Raw genomic sequence first — 23,901 nt, forward strand, 5'->3', positions numbered from 1 at the left:
TTAGAAACAGACATCGAAGATTTCCATTCAGAGGCAGGAAGCCTTATAGAGCTGCTCAAGGTGATGACTCATTCGGAGTGGCCAGAGCAGTCCATTCATCACTTAGCAACATGTCGCACCTGGGAACAATAATCATTTTCATGTATACATATATTTTTTTTTTAGTTTAAGTGAGAGGAGGGGAGATAGACTACCGCATGTGCCCCAACCGGGATCCAACCAGTGACCCTGTCTGGGGCCGATGCTCTGCCTTTCTGGGGCTCATGCTTGCAACTGAGCTATATTTAGTGCCTGAGGCAGAGGCTCTACAGAGCCATCCTCAGCACCCAAGGCTGATGCACTCGATCAATTGAGCCATGGTTATGGGAGGGGAAGAGAAGGGTGTAGGGGAGAGGAAGAGAAACTGGGTCGCTTCTCCTGTATGCCCTGACTGGGAATCGAACTCATGCCGGGTCAATGCTCTACCATTAAACCAACCAGCCAGGGCCATTTTCTTTCTTTCTTTTTTTAAAAAATATTTTAAAGACCTTCTTCATTTTAGAAAGAGAGGAGAAAGTGAGAGAGAGAGAAGGGGGGAGGAGCAGGAAGCATCAACTCCCATATGTGCCTTGACCAGGCAAGCCCAAGGTTTTGAACCGGTGACCTCAGCATTCCAGGTCGATGCTTTATCCACTGCGCCACCACCAGTCAGGCCAGCCAGGGCCATTTTCATGTATTTCTAATATATACCTTACACTGGTATAATGCAGATGACTTGAATTTCTGTTGTTGCAGAGTATATAAAATGAAGGGATACTTGACAAATGTTTTCTGTGAAAAAAGAATAACTTTGATTACCTAAACCTAATAAAGATAGAACACAGAAGAAAATTATATACCAGTTTTACTTATGAATATCAATGTAAAAATCTTAAATAAAATATTAGGAATCAGAGTTAAATGCCACATTAAGAAAGTAATACATCATGACCAAGTATAATTGATTCCAGAGCACAAGAGTAGATTGTAACTGGGTAATAATCCATTAGTGTAATTCATTATATGAATAGCTGCTGAAAAGGTCTGACAAAATTCAACACCCATTTCTAATTTAAAAAATAAATTCAATAAAACAGAAATTGATACCTTTTTAACATTAAAATATACAACTCTCAGTTCTAGAGATAGTATTTTCCTTAATTGGGAAAACATCAGCAACTCAGAACCATACAAGGATATCCACTGTTGCCCTTGCTGTTTAGCATTTCATTGGTGGTATTGGCAAGTGGAGTTAGACAAAAGAAAACCATTAGAAGTAGAAGAATTAAAAACAACATCATAAATATATTGGGTCTTCCTGAGTTGATTCATAATTTTAATGTGGTCCCAATAAAAATAAGCTGTTTTCTGGAATTATACAAATTGATTCTGAAATTCATATGAAAAGCATGCAAGAATAGCAAGGAAATTCATCAGAAAGTAGAATTGGGACTCCTCGTACTAGATATACTATAAGCCCTCCATAGTTAAACATTGTTCAGGGGTCGAAGCTTATGAAGAGAAAGACGTTAGGAATGAAGAAAAAACCTGGGTGCATATGGAAATTGATATAATACAAGTAAAAACTCAAAGCACTGGGGAATATATGAACTTTTCAATTAAAGGTTAACAGAAACGGATAGCCATTTGGAAAAAAGTTAAAATTGGAAAACCCATCCTTCACATTAAACATAAGAATAAATTTGAGCTGTATCTGAGATCTAAATGTAAAACAATGAAACCATGCAAGTGCTAGGAAAAAAAATGGGTGAACTCTTTTATAATCTGTCAGTTGGGAACGATTTTCTAATAGGAAAGAAAATCCAGGTATAAACAGAGAAAAGACTGAATACATAGAAATGCCCATAGAGAATCTGTGCAGGGCACTCAATAAGGTACATTGATGGGCACAGTTTTTGCAATGTGGGGCATTAACTCTAAACAAAAATAGAATCTTTTTGGAGTCTATAATCTACAAGAACAGGGTGTGTCTTGTTTTACACTCTGCCACATAGGCCTAGGACATTGCCTGTCATTGACTTAGTACCTAGTAAGTGTATGCCACGTGAATAAATCAGGGAACGCCATATGTAATGAACAGATAGCTAGGTGTTGCTATGTCTGAGTCCTTGATTATCAAAGATGAGGACTAAATACTTGCAGTGAGCCTGGGCTGACATTCATTACTTTAGCTGAGCAGATAACAGCAGTGCCTCTGATGCCTCTGAATCACCTGAGATCTTGTCAAAACGAGGTTTCTGATTCAGCGATCAGATTAGGACATGAGATTCTGCATTTCCAATCGTTTCTCTGGCAGCAAGATACTGCTAGTCTGGGGACCACACTGTGAATTGCAAGGTTTTAAGACAATAAGTACAGGGTTACGAAGAAGATTCTTACCTGCAGAATTTGAGAAACCCTGAGATAAATTTCAGTATGGTATCATGCAGTTGTATGAATTAATGGAAAATTTCAGAAATACTGTTTGTTTATTTTAGGCATGAACTGAGCTTAGTCTTTTCTGTAGCGTCAACAGTTCACCGGCATTTTCCAGGGTTTTGGGAACTGAGCTATTTCTTACTGATACTTATGTGAGAAGTCTGTGTAAGGAAGTTTCGGGAGGTCTCGGAGGTAGTGGGGGACACAGGGTATAGACTTGACTCTGGAGTGTAACCAGCAGGGAAATATGCCAAAGGAAAGGTGACTGTTAACCATGCACCTCCCATTACAGGCCCAGTCGGGGAATATTCAGAGCACTGTGATGTTAGACAAACAAAAGGAGCTTGACAACAAAGTCAGAAATGTGAAGGACAATGTTATGGTGAGTACTGAGTAAATAAATTTATTCTGTGACTTATTTGTAGAGGAAAAGGTTTTAATTATTCTAGTGTAAATGTATTAACTGATTTCAGTCCTTTAAATAGTTGAGAAGCAAAGTTTAGCTGAAGTTCCAAACCTTAAGTAAACAAGTTGGTAAAACGAATGAGTAGGTAGACCTTTAATGGTCCCTGCTATAGCTTCCAAACCTTGAGCTTATCTCTTTTCTTCCATGTAACATCGTAGTGTAACTGCTGACTTTGCCCCGTCACCCAATAAACTAGATGTTACTCCTCTAAATAGCCCTTTATGTCTGTGCCTCCCAAATTAAAGTATTATTGAGGTTACACAGAACCCCAGGATAAACATGATACATCTGCCTGAAGCACCAGTTTTATTTTAAGACTTAGAAGGGGAACAAAAACATTTCATGGAAAGAAATTGTGATACATTTCTGATTAGTAAAATCTCCACAATGACTTTAAAGATAAACTCGCAGGACAATTTATGGAAGCAGAAGGCTGCTTCAGCGCCTTTGGTGTGATCTGTTCATCCTTCCCACCCCTGTTAGGGTCGTTTGAGAGGAAAAGATGAGGAAGTCTACTTTACCCCAGGCCTGTGTCTGTGGAAAAGGCCTTCTAGATGAGAGGTGCAATCTCCCGTAGGTCTCTGGGTCACACCGACATGGTTCTGACTTGTTGCTTCAGACCGCGTCTCCAAACTCTAGATTCTCTGGAGCGACTTTACCTTGCAGCCTCCTAAGAACCATGCCATTAAGTAGAAATCAGTGGGCCCAATCCAGAAATAGCCATATAGTTTCTTTTCTAAATAACTCTATACTTATTGCTGAAATGGAAATTATTGAATGTATACGACTAGGATTTTACAAGTCCAGTGTGTCTTTCACGGAACAGGATTATCAGCATGGTTTCTGGGTCTTATAGAAGCAATCATCTGTTTCTAAAAGTCTTTGGAAGCTAATAAGTAGCAAACCTATTTATGTCTTTATTTGTAGTGTATAGAGCAGGAAATCAAGACCCTAGAAGATTTACAAGATGAATATGACTTTAAATGCAAAACCTCACAGAACAGAGGTAGGAGTTAACATTTAAAGCAATGCTTATTGGCTGTAATTATTTCTGTCTACATTAGATAACAAAGACCAATACTCCTTCATATTTGCAAAATATTTTGACACTGAATTGCTAGTCTTGGCTTCCTGCTGACCCTCAGTTTCTTAACCTCAGTACTAGTGACATTTGGGGCCAGATCATATGTTCTGTGGGCTGTCCTGTGCATCGTAGGATGTTTAGCAGCATCTCTGACTTCTGCCCACCAGATGGCAGTAGAACTACCCTGTAATTCCCAGTGGAGCCCTTTGGTGGCATGTTCTGTGTTATCCACTTATTGTGTCTAGCCCACTGATTGACAGACTGATAGGAGTGTGGAGTTCCCATGCCCTGATATCTCTGGGTCACAGCTCCTTCAGACGTCCCAGCTCCATGTGTATATATAGTCTGCAGATAGCAGTCAGCATTTTTTTTAAAGCAGTTTAGCTCTATTTTGTTGGACCTTCTTGTTTTTAATGATTATAGCAACTGAAAGTCACCCACAAGTGGTACGTTGTATAGAACATGTAGGGTACTGCTGTAATCCGAGCAGTCATTTGGAGGATAGCATAGTCAATATTGGAGAGTAAAGGGGGAATACATGTTGTTAGAAGGAGGCTCGACTCGGGGTGGCGAACACACTATACAACGTACAGTTGATGATAGAATTGTCCACCTGAATCCTATGTAATTTTATTAACCAGTGTCACCCCAATACATTTAATAATAAAAATGTTGGAGAAATTATTAGTATGATTTGGGTAAAAACTATGAGATAAAGGACCCTCAACTATTATTTTCTAATCATCTACTTCTCTTTCAAAGCAATAGATTTGTTTTGCTTTTTTATCTGCAATTTTGAATTTTGCTACTTAGACTCATTTAGAACATATTTTAACAATGACTTTAGAACTAGACAGTACTGTTTCCAGTTTACATGGGCCACTGAAAATAAATACTTTGTTTTAGTGTCTCTAGTTTTTATACTTAGTACATTTCCTTATTTTGTTCAAAAAAGATTGAAGGAGACCCAACCTGATCTATCACCAAATAGCATTTGGATCATATTTCTCCTAAATGCATGTAAATCTTGATCTTAGTTTGTCTTGTCTTCTTTTACTTTATATTTATCTGTTGTCTCTCCCAATTCACAGACCATGAAACCAACGGTGTGGCAAATAATGAACAGAAACAAGAACAGATGTTACTCCAGAAGATGTTTCTGATGCTTGACAGTAAGAGAAAGGTAGTGAATCACTTTCAAGAAAAACATGTTGCTTTTGTCGCAGACTGGAAATAATGGACTTGAAGTTTAGAACAGAGGAAAAATTATTTTTATAACCACTTGACTTGAGAGCCGCAGTAGAGATGAAAGAATACTTGCTTTGCTTTTTAAAAAGATCTTTAAAATTCAACGATTAAAGGTAAATTTATTTCATTTTGTCTCTTCCTCTACCTTTAGGAAGTAGTCCACAAAATAGTCGAGTTGTTGAATATCACTGAACTTACGCAGAATGCCCTGATTAATGATGAGCTGGTGGAATGGAAGCAGAGACAGCAGAGTGCCTGCATTGGGGGGCCCCCCAACACTTGCCTTGATCAGCTGCAGAACTGGTAAGATTCTCCAGAGCAGAAAACTGGCAGCTGCCTGGCTAACCGTATAACTCATAGAGCGCACATTCGAGTTGCGTGGTTGAATGGACCTGTCGAAACTTTGGCTTGGAGTTTGAGGTAGTCTAGCCTCTTCTTGCCCTGGAAACACTGATTTGGAAGGCGCAGCATCAGTCACACCTGGAGTTGTGTTCAGCCGCTTTCTGCTTGATTAGGAGTGTTCCTCTACCTACGCTACCGTACCCAGGGCTGCGTCATTTGAACGTGCCAAAACACAGTGACATGGTCATCACAAAACACACTCAACAACTTGAGTCCTAAAATGTTTTACGAAAAACAAAACCATTTGAGGCATTTTCCGTTATTACATGAAATACAGTTTGTGGTGGACCATTTATTCAGTCATCGATCCAGTAAATACAGGCAGTCCCCAGGTTACGAACAAGACAGGTTCTGTAGGTTTTGAAAGTGTTTAAATATTTGTATGCACAGAAAGGTAAAAATGAATACTATGTTAAGACAAACATCTGTCTAAGTTGTATTTAGTAGGTAAAAGTACCTGTTTTAACTTACATACAAATTCAACTTAAGAACAAACCTTGCCTGACCTGTGGTGGCGCAGTGGATAAAGTGTCGACCTGGAATGCTGAGGTCGCCAATTTGAAACCCCAGGTTGCCTGGTCAAGGCACATGCGAGAAGCAACTATGAGTTGTTTCCCACCCCTCTCTCTCTCTCCTTTCTCTAAAAATCAGTAAACAAAATCTAAAAAAAAAATAGAACAAACCTACAGACCTTATCCTGTTTGTAAACCGAGGACTGCTTGTACTTAGTAAATACTGCATGCCAGGCACTGGGCCAGGATCTGGAGACACAGGACGAGTGCTCCTTGGTTCTTGCCAGTAAGGAGCTCAGTGTGGAGGCAGGAGATAAATATGATAATTCTGTGCAGCGACATGTTGCCAGTGCTCTTACAAAGGTCTGTCCAGAGTTTCATGGAGGATGAAGGGAAGCGTCACCAGGAAAGGTTTCCAAGAGGAGTTGGACTTGCGCAGACTCTTGAGAATGCATAGGAGTACGTACTTCATGATGAGCAGAGAGGAGAACAGCACAGACAGGCACAGAGGTGAGGGGAGGCAGGGAACGAGCGGGGCCTGCAGTGCTGCTTGTTGGGGGGCTGGGGAGCGAGCCCCGGAGGGCAGAGAGAGGTCAGCGCTGGCTCGAGGCCGAGCCTGGGCATGGGGGTCTCACTGCGTGCTGGGAATGGGACTTGATTCCGTGGGCACTGGGGGGCCTGGAAGGCCTTTTATTTTAAGTGGAGGTTCATTTTTCAGAGTCTTGATTTGGAGAAGTCACTCTGGCAGCAGCCTGGAGGACAGAATAGAGACAGAGGGCCGGTTAGGTGACTGTAAGCACAGGAGTGTAGTCCCGGGGAGGACAGGCAGAGCAGAGGGGATGGAAGAGGGGAATCTAGTGGATTTGAGTTTGCAGGGGCCCACGGGCCAGAAAGGACCATAGATCTTGTGAGATGATTTTCTGGATTGCTATTTTAAAAAAAAATAAGATAAATCACAATTCATATTCAGCCATTGTTTTTATTATCTGAATTTCCTGTTCATATCACACACTTGTTGAGGGTCAGGACAGAGCTGCCAGCCCAGTTTGCCTTACGCACTACTGACCCCCGAGGCCTCCAGGGAGCAGGGAGGCTGTGGGCTGTCGGCAACTCCCTAGCAGTTGCTTTAGGCCACAAGGAGCTTCTTCCAGAGACACAAATGCCCTCTATGTCTCCACCATCGTGCTGTACAAGGATTGTCATTTTCTTGTGTGCCAATGCAAAACAAAATTGGGAGGCAGCGGGTTCGGATCCGTCTGGAACTTGCCCACTCAACACCATCCTGCCTTCTCGTTTCACGGTCAGGGGCTGCTTTCCGTGCTCGGGACTGGAGTCAGGGAGTGAAAGCACAGAGCGAAGGGGATGTTTTTTATTGAGTAGATTTTCTTCTGTCGTTACTTCAGGCAAATACCACGGCACTTTCACATCCTGACTTGGCTCAGAGGCTGTGTCACCATTGGCAGTTTGCAACGAGGAAGGAAGGAACCTGAAAGCAATTGCTAGATTTCCTCCTTGGTTTATATTTGAGTGTTTAGACGAGCACATTGCCTTCCTCCAGTTCAGTGAAACAAGAACCATGTTTCCTCCTCCAGGCATTGCTTCCACAGCCTCTGGGCTGCTCTCTCCTCGCTGTCCTGACATAACATCTTCAGGGGCTTCCTCACTGTCTCCTGCATCACCTCTGACGGCATCTGCCTGGTCATGTCCCCATCTCTCCACTCTTCTTTGCCCTGTCCCTTTAAATCCCAGTTATCATATAGTTCCATTGAAGTCACAGATCCCCCTACCCATATCTCATTATTTAGGTCCATCTCAGTGGCATGCAGATGTTTTTGATGTGGGCTACAACTGGTCAGCACATGTTAGTGCCCCCCCCCCCCCCCCCCCCCCCCCCCCCCGCAAACAAACCGAGACGAACCTTGTTCTTCACCTCTCCCTACAGTGGGGAGTGCACCTGCAGGGGGAACAGTGTTGTCTGTGAGAACCACTGCCTGGTTCCCGTGATTCCCTTTCATCCAGGCTGCTTTGGGGCTGTTTCTGATTGAGACCCTGTGTCTTGTCCCTTCCCAGGTTCACCGTAGTTGCCGAGAGTCTGCAGCAGGTTCGTCAGCAGCTTAAAAAGCTTGAGGAGTTGGAACAGAAGTTCACCTACGAACAAGACCCTATCACGAAAAATAAACAAGTGTTATGGGACCGCACCTTCAGCCTTTTCCAGCAGCTCATTCAGAGGTGACTTGAGGGAGATTTGTGTGCACCTTCTGTAGTGATTTTACCCAAAGGAAAACTGTGTGGTAGTTCGGACGATTAAGAAGGGTTTGATGGGTTATGGAAACTTCTTCATGGCCAGTCAGCTCTTCCTGAATTTCTCATTTATGTCAAGGACCCTTCATTTTGTGGCCACGTAGAGTGGGAACTAGTAAATTTTGCTCCTTCTCTGTCCCTCGTGGCCCGTCAGTGCTGACACTGGCATCTGACCTCACGGTGCTTGTCTCCTCCCTCCATGGCCTCCCCTCCCCTCAGGCTCTCACATCCTCTGTCCCTCGTGGCCCGTCCGTGCTGACACTGGCATCTGACCTCACGGTGCTTGTCTCCTCCCTCCATGGCCTCCCCTCCCCTCAGGCTCTCACATCCTCTCTCCCTCGTGGCCCGTCCGTGCTGACACTGGCATCTGACCTCATGGTGCTTGTCTCCTCCCTCCATGGCCTCCCCTCCCCTCAGGCTCTCACATCCTCTCTCCCTCGTGGCCCGTCCGTGCTGACACTGGCATCTGACCTCATGGTGCTTGTCTCCTCCCTCCATGGCCTCCCCTCCCCTCAGGCTCTCACATCCTCTCTCCCGAGCTCTCACATAGTTGCCTCCCACTGGTCCCCTTCTCAGCCCCTTCCTTCCTAGTCTCTGTGACTCGGCACAGAGTCAGTCTGGTTCTTTGTCACTTGCTAATCCAAGTGGAGCCCCGCAGCTGGGCATTCATGCCCCGTCCCCACAGCCTGGCCCTAAATGGCCACTGCGGAGGCGGCTTCCACACGTGCCCATGTCCAGGCAGACTTGACCTTGTGCCCACCCCATATGTGTACTTCTCTATGCCTCTCCCAGCACTATATCCTCCACCTCAGAGCCTTCTTCTCCTACACCTGTTTTCAAAGTTGTATCATGCTGAAAGTTTCAACTTGTATCTCAACATGAAATCTTTCCAGAGTTCCCAAACGGTTATTACCCCCTTTCTAAATCTGCACAGTTCATTCTTCTTCTTTTTTTTTTTTTTTAATATTTCCATTGATTTGACAGAGGGTTGGGGGAGGGAAAGGTGGAGAGAGAGAGAAAGCATCAACTCTTTGTTCCATTTAGTTGTGTAGTCATTGATTGCTTCTCATACGTGCCCTGACCGGGGATCAAACCTGTGACCTCGGCACACTGGGACGACGCTGTGTCCACTGAGCAACACAGCCAGGTTGCACAGTTCATTCTTTTGTGTTTTTTTCAGTTCATTTTTTATTCCAATCAGGAATACCTAGACTTTGGATTTTGAAATAATCAAGGACATTTATTTGGGTTTTAGAATGCAAATTTGAATTTTTAAAATTTTTATTTACTGTTTGATTTTAGAAAGAAAAAGATAAAAGGGAGAGAGAGATCAAACTTGTAACCTTCGCATATCAGAACAAAGCTCCAACCAACTCAGCTACCTGACCAGAGCCAAATTTGATTTTCTTAGTGGAAATTAATGTTTGGAAACGTTTATTAGATAATAAATATTATTAAACAGTTTTACTAGAAAAACAATTTTCCAAAGGATATTAAAGGTTTAACTTCAAATTGTGGTAGAAAGCATGGTTTATTTTCAATTTTAATAAAATTTATTTTTTTGTTTTTGCTTTCTTTTTAAATTGATATAATTGACATGCAATATTAGCTTAACTGTGCAACATAATGATTTAATGCTTGTATATGTTGTGAAATGATCATTACAATAATTCTGGTTATCAAATTTGACTCTTAATGAAGATTTGTAAATGAGCATAGTCCAGCTGAGGGTTTTCATTCTTGAAGAGTATTATAGATCACTAGGATTACTCTGACTTTGTGGAGTGCAAATTAGACCGGAGGGTTTCTCTACTGACCAGAAAACCAGACTTTATTCAACTTATTAAAATCTTTCTGTTTTTTTAGCTTGTGCCCTATAACCCCCTTTCCTCTTTAGGGGAAATAATTTTTTACTGCCGCAGCCTTAATGGAAATGCTAATGTACACTTTGCTGGGAATTTACAGCTCATTTGTGGTGGAGAGACAGCCGTGCATGCCAACCCATCCTCAGAGGCCCTTGGTCCTGAAGACGGGGGTGCAGTTCACCGTGAAGTTGCGGTAAGAAAGAAAAGCGGTAACCAACCCCCTCTGCCTCCTGTCATGAAGTCTGTACCCCTAACTTCTCAAGACACTTATGTAGGGTACGTTAGGGGAAGGAATTTTGCAGTAGGCATTTTATTATGTATTCTTAGAATATCTAAGAGTCTGTCTTTTCTTTTCAAACTGGAACTGAAATAGCTTTATGTGCACACACACACCCCTGGTTTTTTTCCAGTTGTAAATATAATACATGTACACTAACAGGAATGCAGAATCTCAGAACTACCTGTGATTGAAGTAAAAGCTCCCAGCAGCTCCACTCCCCCGAGCATGAGCTCGGGGCGGGGCTTTATACAGCGTGTGAACGTGCTCCCGGGACACACGCAGTTTTCTGGTCAGTGGGCTCATAGCTTTTGTTGGATTTTCAAAGTCCTCTGTGATCTAAATATCTGTAGACCACCGTGGTCTACTACCTAGTGTCAGTCCTGCCAGGGTTTTGTGTACGTCTACGGAAGTATATGAATTAAAACATTTGTGTGTGTGTCTGTGTGTGTCTACATGGACATACACATACACACAAATATATATGACATATAATATTTTATTTTTAAGAACCAGTTATGTGGCTTTGCTGCCTGTTTTTCTCCTTGATGATAAACCATAGCAATGTTTCTGTACGAGAACACGTGGCTTTTACCTTCTTCTGTTGAATGGCTACATTCGTTTTGCTGTCCCTCCACAGATGAGCAGCTGGACTTTGAAGAGCGACACTGGCCTTCTGAGCCTCATTTCCTGGGGCGCTGCTCAGTTGAGTCCCCGGGTGCTGCTTCCTGGCTGCTGGTGTGACAGCGCCAGTCTCCAGCACCCTCGAGGTCCTAGCACTCCCAGCTGGAAGGGCGCCAGAACTCTAATCCCATCCACCTGCTCCACTAACCGGAGCACTTGCGGGCTCCTGCCCAAGGCCTCCTGCTCAGCCGAGGAGAGGCGCACCTGAGTCTCAGCCCAGCGCGCCTGCTGTCTTCCCACACTGCCACGAATGACTGTAGATAAAACCTCATTTTCCTGATGAGGTGATGGTTCTTATTTTCTGCCAACAGGACAAACATTAGATAAAAGTTTTAGTAAAAGCCATGCTTGCTGTATTTTACCCATAGAATTGGCCCAAAGTAGAAATTTTGATAAAACCCACTGTAGACAAGGCTGTAGAGGGAAGCAGGAACCCTCACTAATGTTTGGTGGGAAGTAAATTCACTGCTGCTCTCTATCAAAATATGTTACAGTTTTGCCTCAGCAGTTACACAGCTAGGAATTTATCCTGCAAACACACTTAGGGAAATCCAAGTAGAAGTATAAAGATTTCAGTTCCATTGTTTGTAATAACCCCAAACTGGAGAAGGTGGGGAGGTTATTGAAATGTTTGATAGGAAATTGGCATAATAAATAAATTGTGATAGTTTTTTAAAGTAATGATGAATTTTATTTTTCTTTCCAGACTGTTGGTGAAATTGCAAGAGCTGAACTATAATTTGAAAGTCAAAGTTTTATTTGATAAGTAAGAAATCTTTAACATTATCTAAGAAACACGTACTAATGAAATGCTGGTTTTGTTAACAGAGTCAGAAGCACCAGGGCCATTTGTAAGTGGTCCCAGCAGATTTTAATTGGTAGCCCCTGTTTTCTGGATCTTGGTAGCTTCCCTTACCCTGGTTGGCAAACTGCGGCTTGCAAGCCACATGCAGCCCTTTGGCCCCTTGAGTGTGGCTCTTCTACAAAATACCACGTGCGGGCGCTACCTCGATAAGGAATGTACCTACCTATATAGTTTAAGTTTAAAAAATTTGGCTCTCGTCGCCCCTGGTGGGCGTGCCGGGTGGATCCCGGTCGGGCGCATGCGGGAGTCTGACTGTCGCTCCCCGTTTCCAGCTTCGGGGAAAAAAAAAATTGGCTCTCAAAACAAATTTCAATCGTTGTACTGTTGATATTTGGCTCTGTTGACGAATGAGTTTGCAAACCACTGCTAGAAGGAATTAACAAGCCCTGCCTTTTTAGATTACATGTGAACAAAAAAAATGAATATGCTTTATGCACATGAGCTTGCAATAGTTAATCCCAAAGCACCACCCCACCTCCTAGACCAGCCCCAGAGGAGGGTCCTTGATCTAACAGGAGGCCCAAGGTCCCACAGGCCGCTGTGGTTCTGCAGCAGGTGTGGCGTTGTTTTGTAACGAAGTTGACATCATTTAGGGGGGCCTGTGTGAAGTCTGCTGGATTCACCCCTGTCTCTCTTGGGCAGTGGGGACCCAGGAACGGGCAGGAGCTCTCACAGCGGTCTAAATGGTGCAGACCTATCCCATTTTGCTCTTACAGCCTGGAGTCTGACTGACCTATTCACTTACATTAAGGAACAATTCCCTTTCTTGATACATTTAATGCTTTGTTGATATGTATACCACACTGATTTTGCAAGTTTCAAAACCATTTATGATACTCCAAATAATTTTCCTCTGGCTCTTTGTCTCTTCCCATTCCTGTAACAATATTCTTACTTATAGCACAGTTTGTGCCTTTGTCTTTCCTACCATCATCATTGTTTTCTTTCCTGCATAAAGAATTGCCCCCAGATTTAGTGGCTTAAAACTCAAAAACATACCGTATTATTCTGTGGGCTCTAAGTGGTCCTTCTGAGTCTGGGTTTGCGTGGTTGTTGTTGGGTGGTCAAGTACGGCTGTTAGCATGTTGTACACATGGGAAATGGAGGCCCAGGCGGTTTATTGCCCAGCAGTACTTGGCAGAACTGGTGTTGGGTGTAAGTGAATGAAAGGGTAAAATACTCACAGGTTCAGATTAATTTTTTTATTGACCTTTTATTTATACATATACTTTTATAGTCTTGTTAAAGTTCATTTCAGAATTTAAATGCATATGTATATGACTATGTTTTTGTTTTGTTTTGTTTTTTTGCAGAGATGTGAATGAGAGAAATACAGTAAAAGGGTATGTAAAGTCCTTTGTACTACATTCTACTATCTTCTTTGTTTGTGTAATAGTTCCAAGCCTCTGGTCCTGGCTGGCTGGCTCAGTTGGTAGAGCGTCAGACCTGGCATATGGATGTCATGGGTTTGATTCCTGGTCAGGGCACATAGGAGAAGTGACTGTCTGCTTCTTTCCTTTCTCTCCCCCTTCTCTCTTTCTTCCCCTCCTGCAGCCAGTGGCTTGATTGGTTAAAGTGTTGGCCCTAGGTGCTGAGGATAGCTTGGTTGGTCCAAGCATCTGCGTCAGGTGCTAAAAATAGCTCAGTTGGTTTGATAATCAACCCCAGCTGAGGGTTGCCAGATGGATCCCGGTCAAGGCGCATGCAGGAGTCAGTCTCTCTATCTCCCCTCTTCTCACTTAAAAAAAAAAGGTCCCAAGTCTTTTAAGTGTTTCTGCCCTCTTTTGTCTAGATTCAGAAAATTCAACATTTTGGGCACACATACGAAAGTAATGAACATGGAGGAGTCCACCAATGGAAGTCTGGCGGCAGAATTTCGACACCTGGTAGGAAGACCAGTTTTCCCCTTTGTTGTATCTGGGGTGTTAGGACTTTTGACAGTCAAGTGGCACTTTGTGCACTGTGAGGTGTGGTGGGCACCCCTGGGAGGAGACTGTCACCAGCTGTGGCTGGTGACTTCACCCGCAGTTGGGGAATCTCAGTTCCTCCTTATCCTAGGAATGTTCACTCTGTGTTTTGCAGTTTACCTCCCAGAGATACTTGTTTGGTGGCACAGTGATCACAGTAAAATATCCCACAGACCAGTGCACTCATAGAATATGCCTTGGTGCCTCCACGACCTCGGCAATCACTCACTCTAGACCGGCGGTTCTCAACCTGTGGGTCGCGACCCCAGCGGGGTCACCTAAAGCCATCGGAAAATACATAATGCGTATCAGGTATTTACATTCCGAATCATAACTGTAGCAAAATTACAGTTATGAAGTAGCCACCAAAATTATTTTTTGGTTTGGGGTCACCGCAACATGAGGAACTGTATTGCGGGGTCACGGCATTAGAAAGGTTGAGAACCACTGCTCTAGACTCTTGCCATTTTCTCAAAGGTTATTATTGCTCCTACATCCTGACTCTTCCTTCTCTCCCGGTTCAAGTGTGGCTGACCCCAGGGCCTCTCCTCAACCCCTTCTTTACATTCTCTTTCCTGATGGTCTCACACAAGTACTGAGGCCCCTGCTTTGTCTCCAGGGTATAGGGCCCGTCCCACGGGGCAGTAGACGCTCAGAAGAGGGGTTGAGGTGGGTGGTGATGTCCGTCTGGAGGATATGTTGGTGCTGAGCCCTGTGCGCTCCCTGGGCCAGAGCCTGCAGGGAGGCTCAAGGCACCTTGACATTGATGACCATCCCATGAACCAAACACTTAGGAAGCCAGACCTTGTGTGAGAGCCTTGGCCCAAACTCAGGAGTCCAAAGGTGTCCCGAGCTGCCCTCAGGATTCTTACGTTGTAACTTTGAAAGCTCAGTCTGAAGTCCCGCTGACAGCAGTGTTAACTGGGCTCGGAGTGGCTGGGCCAGGCCTGGAAGACTGCCACGGGGAGGTGGAAGGACAGGAGAAGCTGAGTCTGAGCCTCGGGAGCGAGACACAGCTCAGGGAGGAGCTGGGGAGGTCACTCCGGAGCAGTCTGCGCAGGGAAGTGCAGCAGGGTGCAGTTTCCGGGGCTCCGTCCAACCTCGAGGTGTTAGTGTGACACCAGGCTGCTGGGGAAAGGCACTCGTGCTGGTGAACCCATACAAGGCTTGTTCATCATTTTGTTCTGCATTCTGCAAACAATTTCGTGCCCCTCATTCTTTCTAAGTCCTGACTTTGGTTTGATTTGTAAATGAAAATAGCAATTTTGAAGATCGGGTCATTGACTGAGATTGTTCCTTGCTTTATAGCAACTGAAGGAACAGAAGAATGCTGGCAACAGAACCAACGAGGTGAGAGTCTGTCTCTAATCAGCAGGTCTGTCCCATGAGGTTGGCTCATTACCTGGTGGTTGGGACACCTCACACAGGCATTCAGATGCAGCATGAAAGAGCAATGAGTGTGTTTGGGCACTTGGTGTGTTTATAATAACAGTAAAAGCACTCTGCATTCGTGCTTTATGGTTTTCAAGCCATTTTTCACACTGAGTGACTGGATCCTCCCAGACAGCCCCATGGAGCAGGTATGGTGGGTCCCTGTGTTGCTCACACTGTCCAGGCAAGGATGTTGGACCACGGGGAGTCTGCAGGATTTAGCTGAGGGTGCAGAGGGATTGCTGTCTGTCTGGCCAGTTTTTATGACTGCCTTGTGGAAAACCAGGTGTGCCAAGAGGGTCTTCCTGCCCTTGCATTCCCTACCCAGGGGCGGCGTCTTTCTGTCCATTTCTTTTTCAGAGCCAGTCTTTAAGGAGTTATGTCTGTGATGCATTCAAAAACGAGCTGTGGGCAGGGACAAAATAGTCTGCTGCTGTTTTTGGTTTGGAATGTTTTTATCCCTCGTGTCCTCACAGCTCGCGGTCCTTCCTCACCATAGCCAGTAGAGGGCGTGGGAACAGCAGGACAGGCACCGGCCTGGGCGGTGCAGGCACGCCTGTGTCTGACCCTGGTTGGGACCTTTATCGTGACCTCATTTAGTTTCCTCTCCCATAAACGGGAAGAGGCTGCACCTCTCTGGTTTTAAGTTGGTGTGCTGCTCCCATGAGGTAATATGTAGGAAGGCACGCTGAAAACTAACATTTCTACCCAAGTCAAAGCACTTGATGATCTCCCAGGCTGTGCAAGTCAGCCCTTCCCGTAGATAATGACACCTGGAACATGTGTGCACTTCCCACCCCCGCCTGCGGGAGGGGTGCAGCCCACACCAGGTGGGGCCTTGCGGGCAGAGGGAGCCAGGGCCAGGAAACCTGAGGTCACAGAAATAAACCCAGCAGAAGTGGCTCTTTCCCTGTTGACATTTCCTTCCCTTAATCCATAATCCTTGCCATAATTTCAGAAATCTTGTTTTTGAGAGAACACAGAGATGTTTGCAATGATCAAATCTGGGATAGATTATTGAAAATTGAATCTTTTTCTGAATTGCAGCTGATAGGGCTCAGGCTTTCTGAAGCCTGTTGTAGTGCTTATTAGATTCTTGAAAGTTGCAGGACCCGTGAATGAATCGCTATATTTCTTTCCCCCCTTTCTCTTTTAAGGGCCCTCTTATTGTTACCGAAGAGCTTCACTCACTGAGTTTTGAAACCCAGTTATGCCAGCCTGGTCTGGTCATTGACCTTGAGGTAAGACTTCCATGATACAAATGTGGAAAACTTTATTTCTACTTTAAACTCTTACCTGTATTCTTAGTTCTCAATTTTTGTTTTAGAAATATTTACTTAACTACTAAAAACGATGATCTTTTCCAGCTAATATTATCTTAGTTTAATGATTCAGGAAGGTAAGTAATTGAATTAACGTTCAGATTCTATAAACTTAAGTGGTTTGAACTATCCCTGTGCTAGTGTTTATATGAGGCATTGAGATTTATTTCTTAACTGAAAGAAACAGCAAAAACAAATGAAACTATGAACAAAAGAATATAACTTTTCTAGTTTTCAAGTAGAAACGTATGCACATTTACAAACAATCCCTCACTTAGTCTTTAGGCTGCGCGGTGTTCTGCCGGTGACATTTCTGTGATGCAGATGATTTCAAGGTTTGTTCCCTCTTTCAGACGACCTCGCTGCCTGTCGTGGTGATCTCCAACGTCAGCCAGCTCCCGAGCGGCTGGGCCTCTATCTTGTGGTACAACATGCTGGTGACGGAACCCAGGGTACGGAAGACTCATCTACTTTTATATGAGGGGTAACCAGGGACCCCATGCTTCTCTAGCTTCTGTATATCCAGAAATGCCCTTAGCAGCCAGATGTTGAGGGACAAGTGACATAACTCAGGTGCCATTTCCCAGGATCTTGAGTAATCCTGGAAAAGTGAATCATGTGGAGAGTGGGTTTTAGATGAGAATTATAATTTTCCTTCTGTGTGGCTAAGCACGGGCAGTAGATGGTTAATGTAAGTTTTATTTTGGAAGAAGTCCTTTGTTGTTATTTCTTTAAAATATATTCCTATACTAAACAAGCATGCTCATTTTTAGAGTGTGCATACTCACTATTGATTAAACATAGTTGATTCTCATTAATTATTGTGCTTAAGTTCCTTAGGTACTGTGAACACAGGTTTAGCAAATACTGAACCCTAAATATGGGATTAGGTTCCTACAAGCCTCTAGTCACAACCTTTCACCAACCAGTTAATACATAACTTTGTTTATGTGTCTATTTAAAGGCACCTTATCTGATATATTTGTTGGTTCATTAACATTGAACTCATGACAAAGCACTATAACTATTGCCTGAACACAGCTTATCTAGCAATGTTTTCTTCTTAAGGCACATCATGGCCTTCTTATGCTCAGGAACATTCGACAGCACTTCTGCACTTAGAGTCCATTTTGAACAACAAAATCACTGACAAAACACCACAAAAATGTAGAACAATGGCACTACTTAAATAGACCTCAAAAAGGACACTTGTTTATCCTACGAGAGATGAAACCAGAAGGCAGAGGGCCGCTTTGTTTGACCTCAGCTGGAAACATACGTGTTGGGCGACTTGGATTCTTCACCGCCGTGTGCGTGGACACGACATGAGTGCAGGAGTTGCCGTATTGATGTTGGAGTGACAAGTAAATTTTAGGGACTGGGTGAATTCACAGATGTGAATCTACAAATAATGAGAATCGACTATATTTCTCTTGTCTCCCATGAAAACTTCTGTGTGCCACAGAAACTGAAACCGAACATTGGGACAGGTCCATGTTTTAGTGCCTGGCTTGTGACTGGTGGTTCTTCAGGAGCTGTTAACTTTGGGGTGTTTTCCCTAGAATCTGTCCTTCTTCCTGAACCCGCCCTGTGCACGATGGGCTCAGCTTTCAGAGGTGCTGAGCTGGCAGTTCTCCTCTGTCACCAAGAGAGGCCTCAATGTGGACCAGCTCAACATGTTGGGAGAGAAGCTTCTTGGTATGAGCATACTCACTTTTTTTTTTTTAATTTAATTTTAATTTTATTTATTCATTTTAGAAAGGAGAGAGAGAGAGGGGAGAGAGATAGAGAGAAAAGGGGGAGAGGAGCAGGAAGCATCAACTCCCATATGTGCCTTGACCAGGCAAGCCCAGGGTTTCGAACCGGCGACCTCAGTATTCCCAGGTTGACGCTTTATCCACTGCGCCACCACAGGTCAGGCCAGCATATTCACTTTTAAGGACTACTTATGTAGAAATAGAAATTCATGAAAATATCTTCTTGCTTCTTTCCCCTCTTTGCTCTCTATTTTGTTCAAGGAAGAAAAATGTTAAACGAGGTTAGCTTTTCCAGCTGCAGCTTATCCTAGCTAAGTGGACCTTCTACCTCACTTTGGAAAGAGATATAGACCTAATAAAAGGTTTAAATAGTTTTCCATTATCTCAGTATTTCTGAGCAGGATTCCTAAGAGAAAGATTTTTGTAGTTTTTAAAATATATTACTTGTGGCTAAAATAAGAAAGGTAAAGTCTTTTTAACTTTGGAGAGAAAAAAGTTAAGTCCTCAACATAGTAAGAATGAGGTCCCCTAGGGCCTCCAGTGGCTCTTGCCTCAGACAGCCCAGGTAGAAGGAGACACTGTCCACATTAGGACACCCCTTAAGCCCTGGCTGGTTAGCTTAGTTGGTTAGAGCATCGTCCTGATATAGCAAAGTTACGAGTTCGATCCCTAGTCAGGGCACATATAAGAAGCAACCAATGAATGCATAAATAAATGGAATAACAAATTGATCTCTTTCTTTCTCTCCCTCTCTCTCCCTCTTTCTCTCCCTCCTCTGCCCACCTTCCCTTCCCCTCCCCTTCTCTCTCTCTATAGATATCAAAAATAAAAACGAAAACAAACCATGTTTTATCAAGGACACCTCCTGACTAACAGTTTAACCTGATTGGACAGGGTTTCAGCTATGGTAGACAATTCCCTTTCAGTAACTAATGTCATGAATTGATTAGTCTTCCACCCTAAACAAATAAAAAACCGACTAGTTTCGGGTCAAATCTTCAGTGAATGGAAGTGTGTACACTGTTTCCTTAAACATTCACAGGGAGCGTTTTTTCAGATTCACTTTTTGCACAGCAGAACTGCATGTATTACAAACACCAGTAGGCTTTCTCCAAACAGATGGCTCACAGTAGTACCTTCTCTTCCACATGGCTGTTACCATGGAGGCTGTGCTATTTAATAAAAAGTAAGAAACCACCATATTTCATCTCTTCATTTGGTGAGAATTGAGAAAGATTTTTTTTTCTGTGTGTAATGGCTTATGTTTGTGGTTCTCTGTGAAGTGAGCAGTGACGGGCTCCCCACCTCTGATGGCCTGGGCTGCTTTCATTTGTGTAGCTAATAACCCCTAGACTTCCTTTTCCTCTCTCATTTCTCTCACTCGACTCTTAATTTGCATCAGCCTCCCTTGAGCCTATGTCTTGTTTGGAGGAGGGATGATGGAAATGCCTAATTAATGTCTAAAATAAGCTTATAAAGTCAAGTGTTCATTAAATAGATCACCTAGGGATGACCTTGATCTTAGTTTGAATTAAAAAAAAAATAACAAAAAACAAAAAGGTATGGCCTTAACATGTGGTGGCACAGTGGATAAAATGGCCTGGAATGCTTAGGTTTCCAGTTTGAAACCCCAGGCTTGCCTGGTCAAGGCACATACGAAGAGCAACTACTATGAGTTGATGCTTCCTATTTCTCCCCCACCCTGTCTCTCTCTCTCTCTCTCTCTCTCTCTAACAAATCAATCAATAATTTTTTTTTAAGTGAGGGGATGGGAGATAGATTCCTGCATGCTCCCTAATTGGGATCCACCTGGCAAACCCTGTCTGAGGCTGATGCTCAAATCAACCGAGCTATTTTTAGTGCCTGAGGCTGACACTTGGATCATCCAAGCTATCCTTAGTGCCCAGGGCCAACACTTAAACCAATCGAGCCACTGGCTGCAGAAGGGGAAGAGGGAGAGAAGCAGATGGTCGCTTCTCTTGTGTGCCCTGACCGGGAACACTGCCCTGACACTAGGTCAACACTCTGTCCACTAAGCCAACCAGCCAGGGCCAATAAATAAAATCTTAAAAACAAAACATAACTCCGTAGGGGCAGTGGTAGAGAAGAGCCTGTTGAAGTAGGAGAGGAAGGCAGTGGGAGAGGGTATTGCATGGGGAGGGACCAAATTGAAGCTTCTCCAGAAAGTGCAGTTAATTAGCATAATTACATCTGAGAATGTCTACTGTGTATTTATACATACAACCTTCCTTGGTTGGGGGCAGGCTCCTTTTCTTTAAGAGCAAGTACAAGAGCCAGGCCAGCAGTCCAGCAGAAGCTTCAGAATTGATTTCTGTTTCCTGAGAAAGCTTATTTTTATTTGTTTAGGTCCTAATGCTGGCCCTGATGGTCTTATTCCATGGACGAGGTTCTGTAAGGTGGGTACAGGCTGGGTTTTGTACTCTCTGAGTCCTTTGTGCTGAGGTTCTCAGGCTTCTCACTGCGCTCAGGGCTCCGGTTTCTCGCCGCGGTAGTTCCTGGACTGCGTGCTGATTTTGGCATGTTCATCTCGCCCACGGAACCCTGAGGGCGAGTTGTTTATGTTCCTTCAGCACAGAAGGTTGGTCTCCAAGTGCAGAGTCTGACAGGAAGCGCCTGCCTGGGTGATAACATTCTTTCACATCCAAAATGAGTCTTCTGTTTGCTCACACAGCTCCCCTCTGGCAGCCTGTCAGGCCTGTCCGTGAGAAATGTGCACTCTGTGCAGTGTAGACGGGTTGGTGGCCACATGAGCCACCCCAGCCAGCTCCGGCAGAGAAACCAGTTGGAAGGGATGATTAGGCCCCGTGGGGTCACCAGCCTGCTGAGAGCATACGCTAGTGGGTTCCCCTAGTGCCAGGGCAGCTCTGTTCTGTGATTCCCCGTGGAGGTCAGTCCCTGGCTGGCTCGCTACTGTTTGGCGGAGACGGAGGCGGCCCAGGAGACGCAGAGCTTGGTGTCCAGGTTCCATAAGAGGGGGGCACTGCTCTGTATAGGACAGCACTAGCTTTGGCCGCTGGGCAGTCTTTGCAAATTAAGATCACTAGTATTTTGGATTTCCTTGTCCCTAATACATGTACTTGTTTACTTGCAGGACAATCTAGGTGATAAAAATTTTTCTTTCTGGCTTTGGATTGAAAGCATCCTTGAACTCATTAAGAAACACCTGCTCTCCCTCTGGAATGATGGGTAAGGGCCATTGGCAGATGTAAATTTGAAACATACTTTCAGCACAGCCAGCCCCCTTATTGCACAGCTGACACAGGCCTGCCCCAGACCAGCTTTGTTATTGCCAAGACCTGTGTGCATCTCGTGGAGACATGCTCACAGGCTGTCCCCTCAGGGGACATGATAGTGGGACCTCATAAGATTAAATTTATGCTTTCATAGTATATGTATATATTATGTATTTTCCAAGCTAAATTTGAAAAACTGAATGTCATTTATTCATTCCACATAAAATACTTGAGCACCCACTCTGTTGACTCCAAGAAGTAAGAAAACCAATTTTTTATTCAGTAAATTGTTTCTATGTAACCGAACTGATATTTCAACAAAGGCTTTAACTTAATCAGAAATGCGAGAATATGAAAATGTATTTCTGAGCCTCCTCCAGGGTAAAAGCTGCATAAATTCAGATGTTTACCTGGCTTTTAAAATCATCAAGCCAAGATAAAAGGCTTATTCATCCAGCAAGTATTTATTGATCATTTGTAGCATCCTACTGGTATCATGGTGATAATTTTTTTGGATTTCAGCATATATAAGTGAAATCCTTCCAGAAGTGCCATTAAATAGATTTATTTTAAACCATCTAAAATATTCTGTCTATTTTTATGCTGTGTTCTTCTGTCAAGTTCCAGTGATCTTGTTTTGAAAGTTATCATGAAAATTAAAAGCATGACTGAAGCTCAGAATACCTCTGTCCATCCCTTTCACGTGCAGGTGTATCATGGGCTTCATCAGCAAGGAGCGGGAGCGCGCTCTGCTGAAGGACCAGCAGCCTGGGACCTTCCTCTTGCGGTTCAGCGAGAGCTCTCGGGAAGGGGCCATCACCTTCACGTGGGTGGAGCGGTCCCAGAACGGAGGCGGTGAGTGAGGCGCCTACTCGTATACCAAAAGTGCTACGTTAGCACAGCAAGTTAACTCACAAATAATGAGCTTTTGACAAAAAATCACAGTTCCTACACATACCCCCAGCTGAGCCTCTCAGGTAGAGTTTAATACATCACCATTAATATTTGTGATTTATTGCCTGGAACATATTGTGCAGATGATGGTTCTTTTTCATTTTATTTTTAAAATTATTTCTCTTATTTTTTTTTTCTTTTTTCTGATGATGGTTTTTAAATGACAAGGCCAGATTCTTTCTTAGTCTGGTTTGTTATCTGTAGACAGAAAATGTGAGTCAGTATGACTGACGGCCAGTTCTTGAGAGGAAAGTGGTTTTACAGAAGCGGAAGCTCCCAGCCTCGTGTGGGGAAGGCCGTAGACGCTGGCAGGCTTTCCGAGAGAGTCCTTGGCCCTCGTGCAGCCCTCCGCCCGCCATCAGAGCAGATGCAAGTTTATCTTCGTTATATCTTGAGTTTCTGTTTAACTAAATGAATCCGTGACTAAAAGACGCTGGTTTGGGGGATGAGACTGAAGAGTAGAGCTGGGAAAGGGGTGAAGACAAGCTGGTTACATTTTTGGTATTACTTGTAGTTTGCTCTGTTTGAAGGAATGGAGGAAAATCTGATATGTTCCAGTGAAGTTTATGCTTTCTGTGGGAGGAAGCAAAAAGATGGGAAACTGTTCTTGTTCTTTTTTTTTTCTTCTTCTGGTTCAAAACAAGACAATACCAAAACCAGGAGAGCTGGGATTAGAGCCCAGTGTAGACAGTAGATGCTAGACTTTGCCCTTTTCATCTTCGCCCTGAGTAGTTCCTTCTTGAACTGGCTGAGAGATGGAGCTGGCAAAGCAGGGAAAAGTGAAGAAAACTGTTGGCCACCTGAAAGTTTAAGCACAGCCAGCTGCAAAGCTGTAGGGTGCCGGCATAGTCTGAGGCTCTAGGGCGGACGCTCAGGGCACTTCACGGCGGCTCTGGGATGTGTGCAACAAAAATTAAGATCCTGGATCACTTAGGGAGCACTATTAGAGTTAGACTAGGAATAAGACCAGGAGAGACCCTGGCCGGTGGTTCAGTGGATAGAGTGTCAGCCTGGTGTATGGCCATCCTGGGTTCAATTCCAGTCAAGGCACACAA

The 23,901-nt window shown here is 43.9% G+C and overlaps 1 protein-coding gene across 3 annotated transcripts in view; it reads left to right on the top strand.

The window, feature by feature from the left end:
• The window catches only part of STAT1 (signal transducer and activator of transcription 1), a 46,167-nt gene that overhangs the window by 12,782 nt on the left and 9,484 nt on the right, over positions 1-23,901 (top strand). For all 3 annotated transcript variants that reach the window (XM_066278888.1, XM_066278890.1, XM_066278889.1), the window contains exons 5-20: positions 2,750-2,839; positions 3,851-3,929; positions 5,099-5,190; positions 5,407-5,558; positions 8,240-8,398; positions 10,436-10,528; positions 12,003-12,062; positions 13,475-13,504; positions 13,954-14,047; positions 15,437-15,478; positions 16,717-16,800; positions 17,235-17,333; positions 18,444-18,579; positions 21,006-21,055; positions 21,751-21,845; positions 22,602-22,747. In XM_066278888.1, the coding sequence (XP_066134985.1) occupies positions 2,750-2,839; positions 3,851-3,929; positions 5,099-5,190; positions 5,407-5,558; positions 8,240-8,398; positions 10,436-10,528; positions 12,003-12,062; positions 13,475-13,504; positions 13,954-14,047; positions 15,437-15,478; positions 16,717-16,800; positions 17,235-17,333; positions 18,444-18,579; positions 21,006-21,055; positions 21,751-21,845; positions 22,602-22,747 (1,501 nt within the window). The remainder of the gene's footprint in view (positions 1-2,749; positions 2,840-3,850; positions 3,930-5,098; positions 5,191-5,406; positions 5,559-8,239; positions 8,399-10,435; positions 10,529-12,002; positions 12,063-13,474; positions 13,505-13,953; positions 14,048-15,436; positions 15,479-16,716; positions 16,801-17,234; positions 17,334-18,443; positions 18,580-21,005; positions 21,056-21,750; positions 21,846-22,601; positions 22,748-23,901) is intronic.

Source organism: Saccopteryx bilineata, chromosome 5 (genome assembly GCF_036850765.1).
Source record: "Saccopteryx bilineata isolate mSacBil1 chromosome 5, mSacBil1_pri_phased_curated, whole genome shotgun sequence".
NCBI classification, from domain to species: Eukaryota; Metazoa; Chordata; class Mammalia; order Chiroptera; family Emballonuridae; genus Saccopteryx; species Saccopteryx bilineata.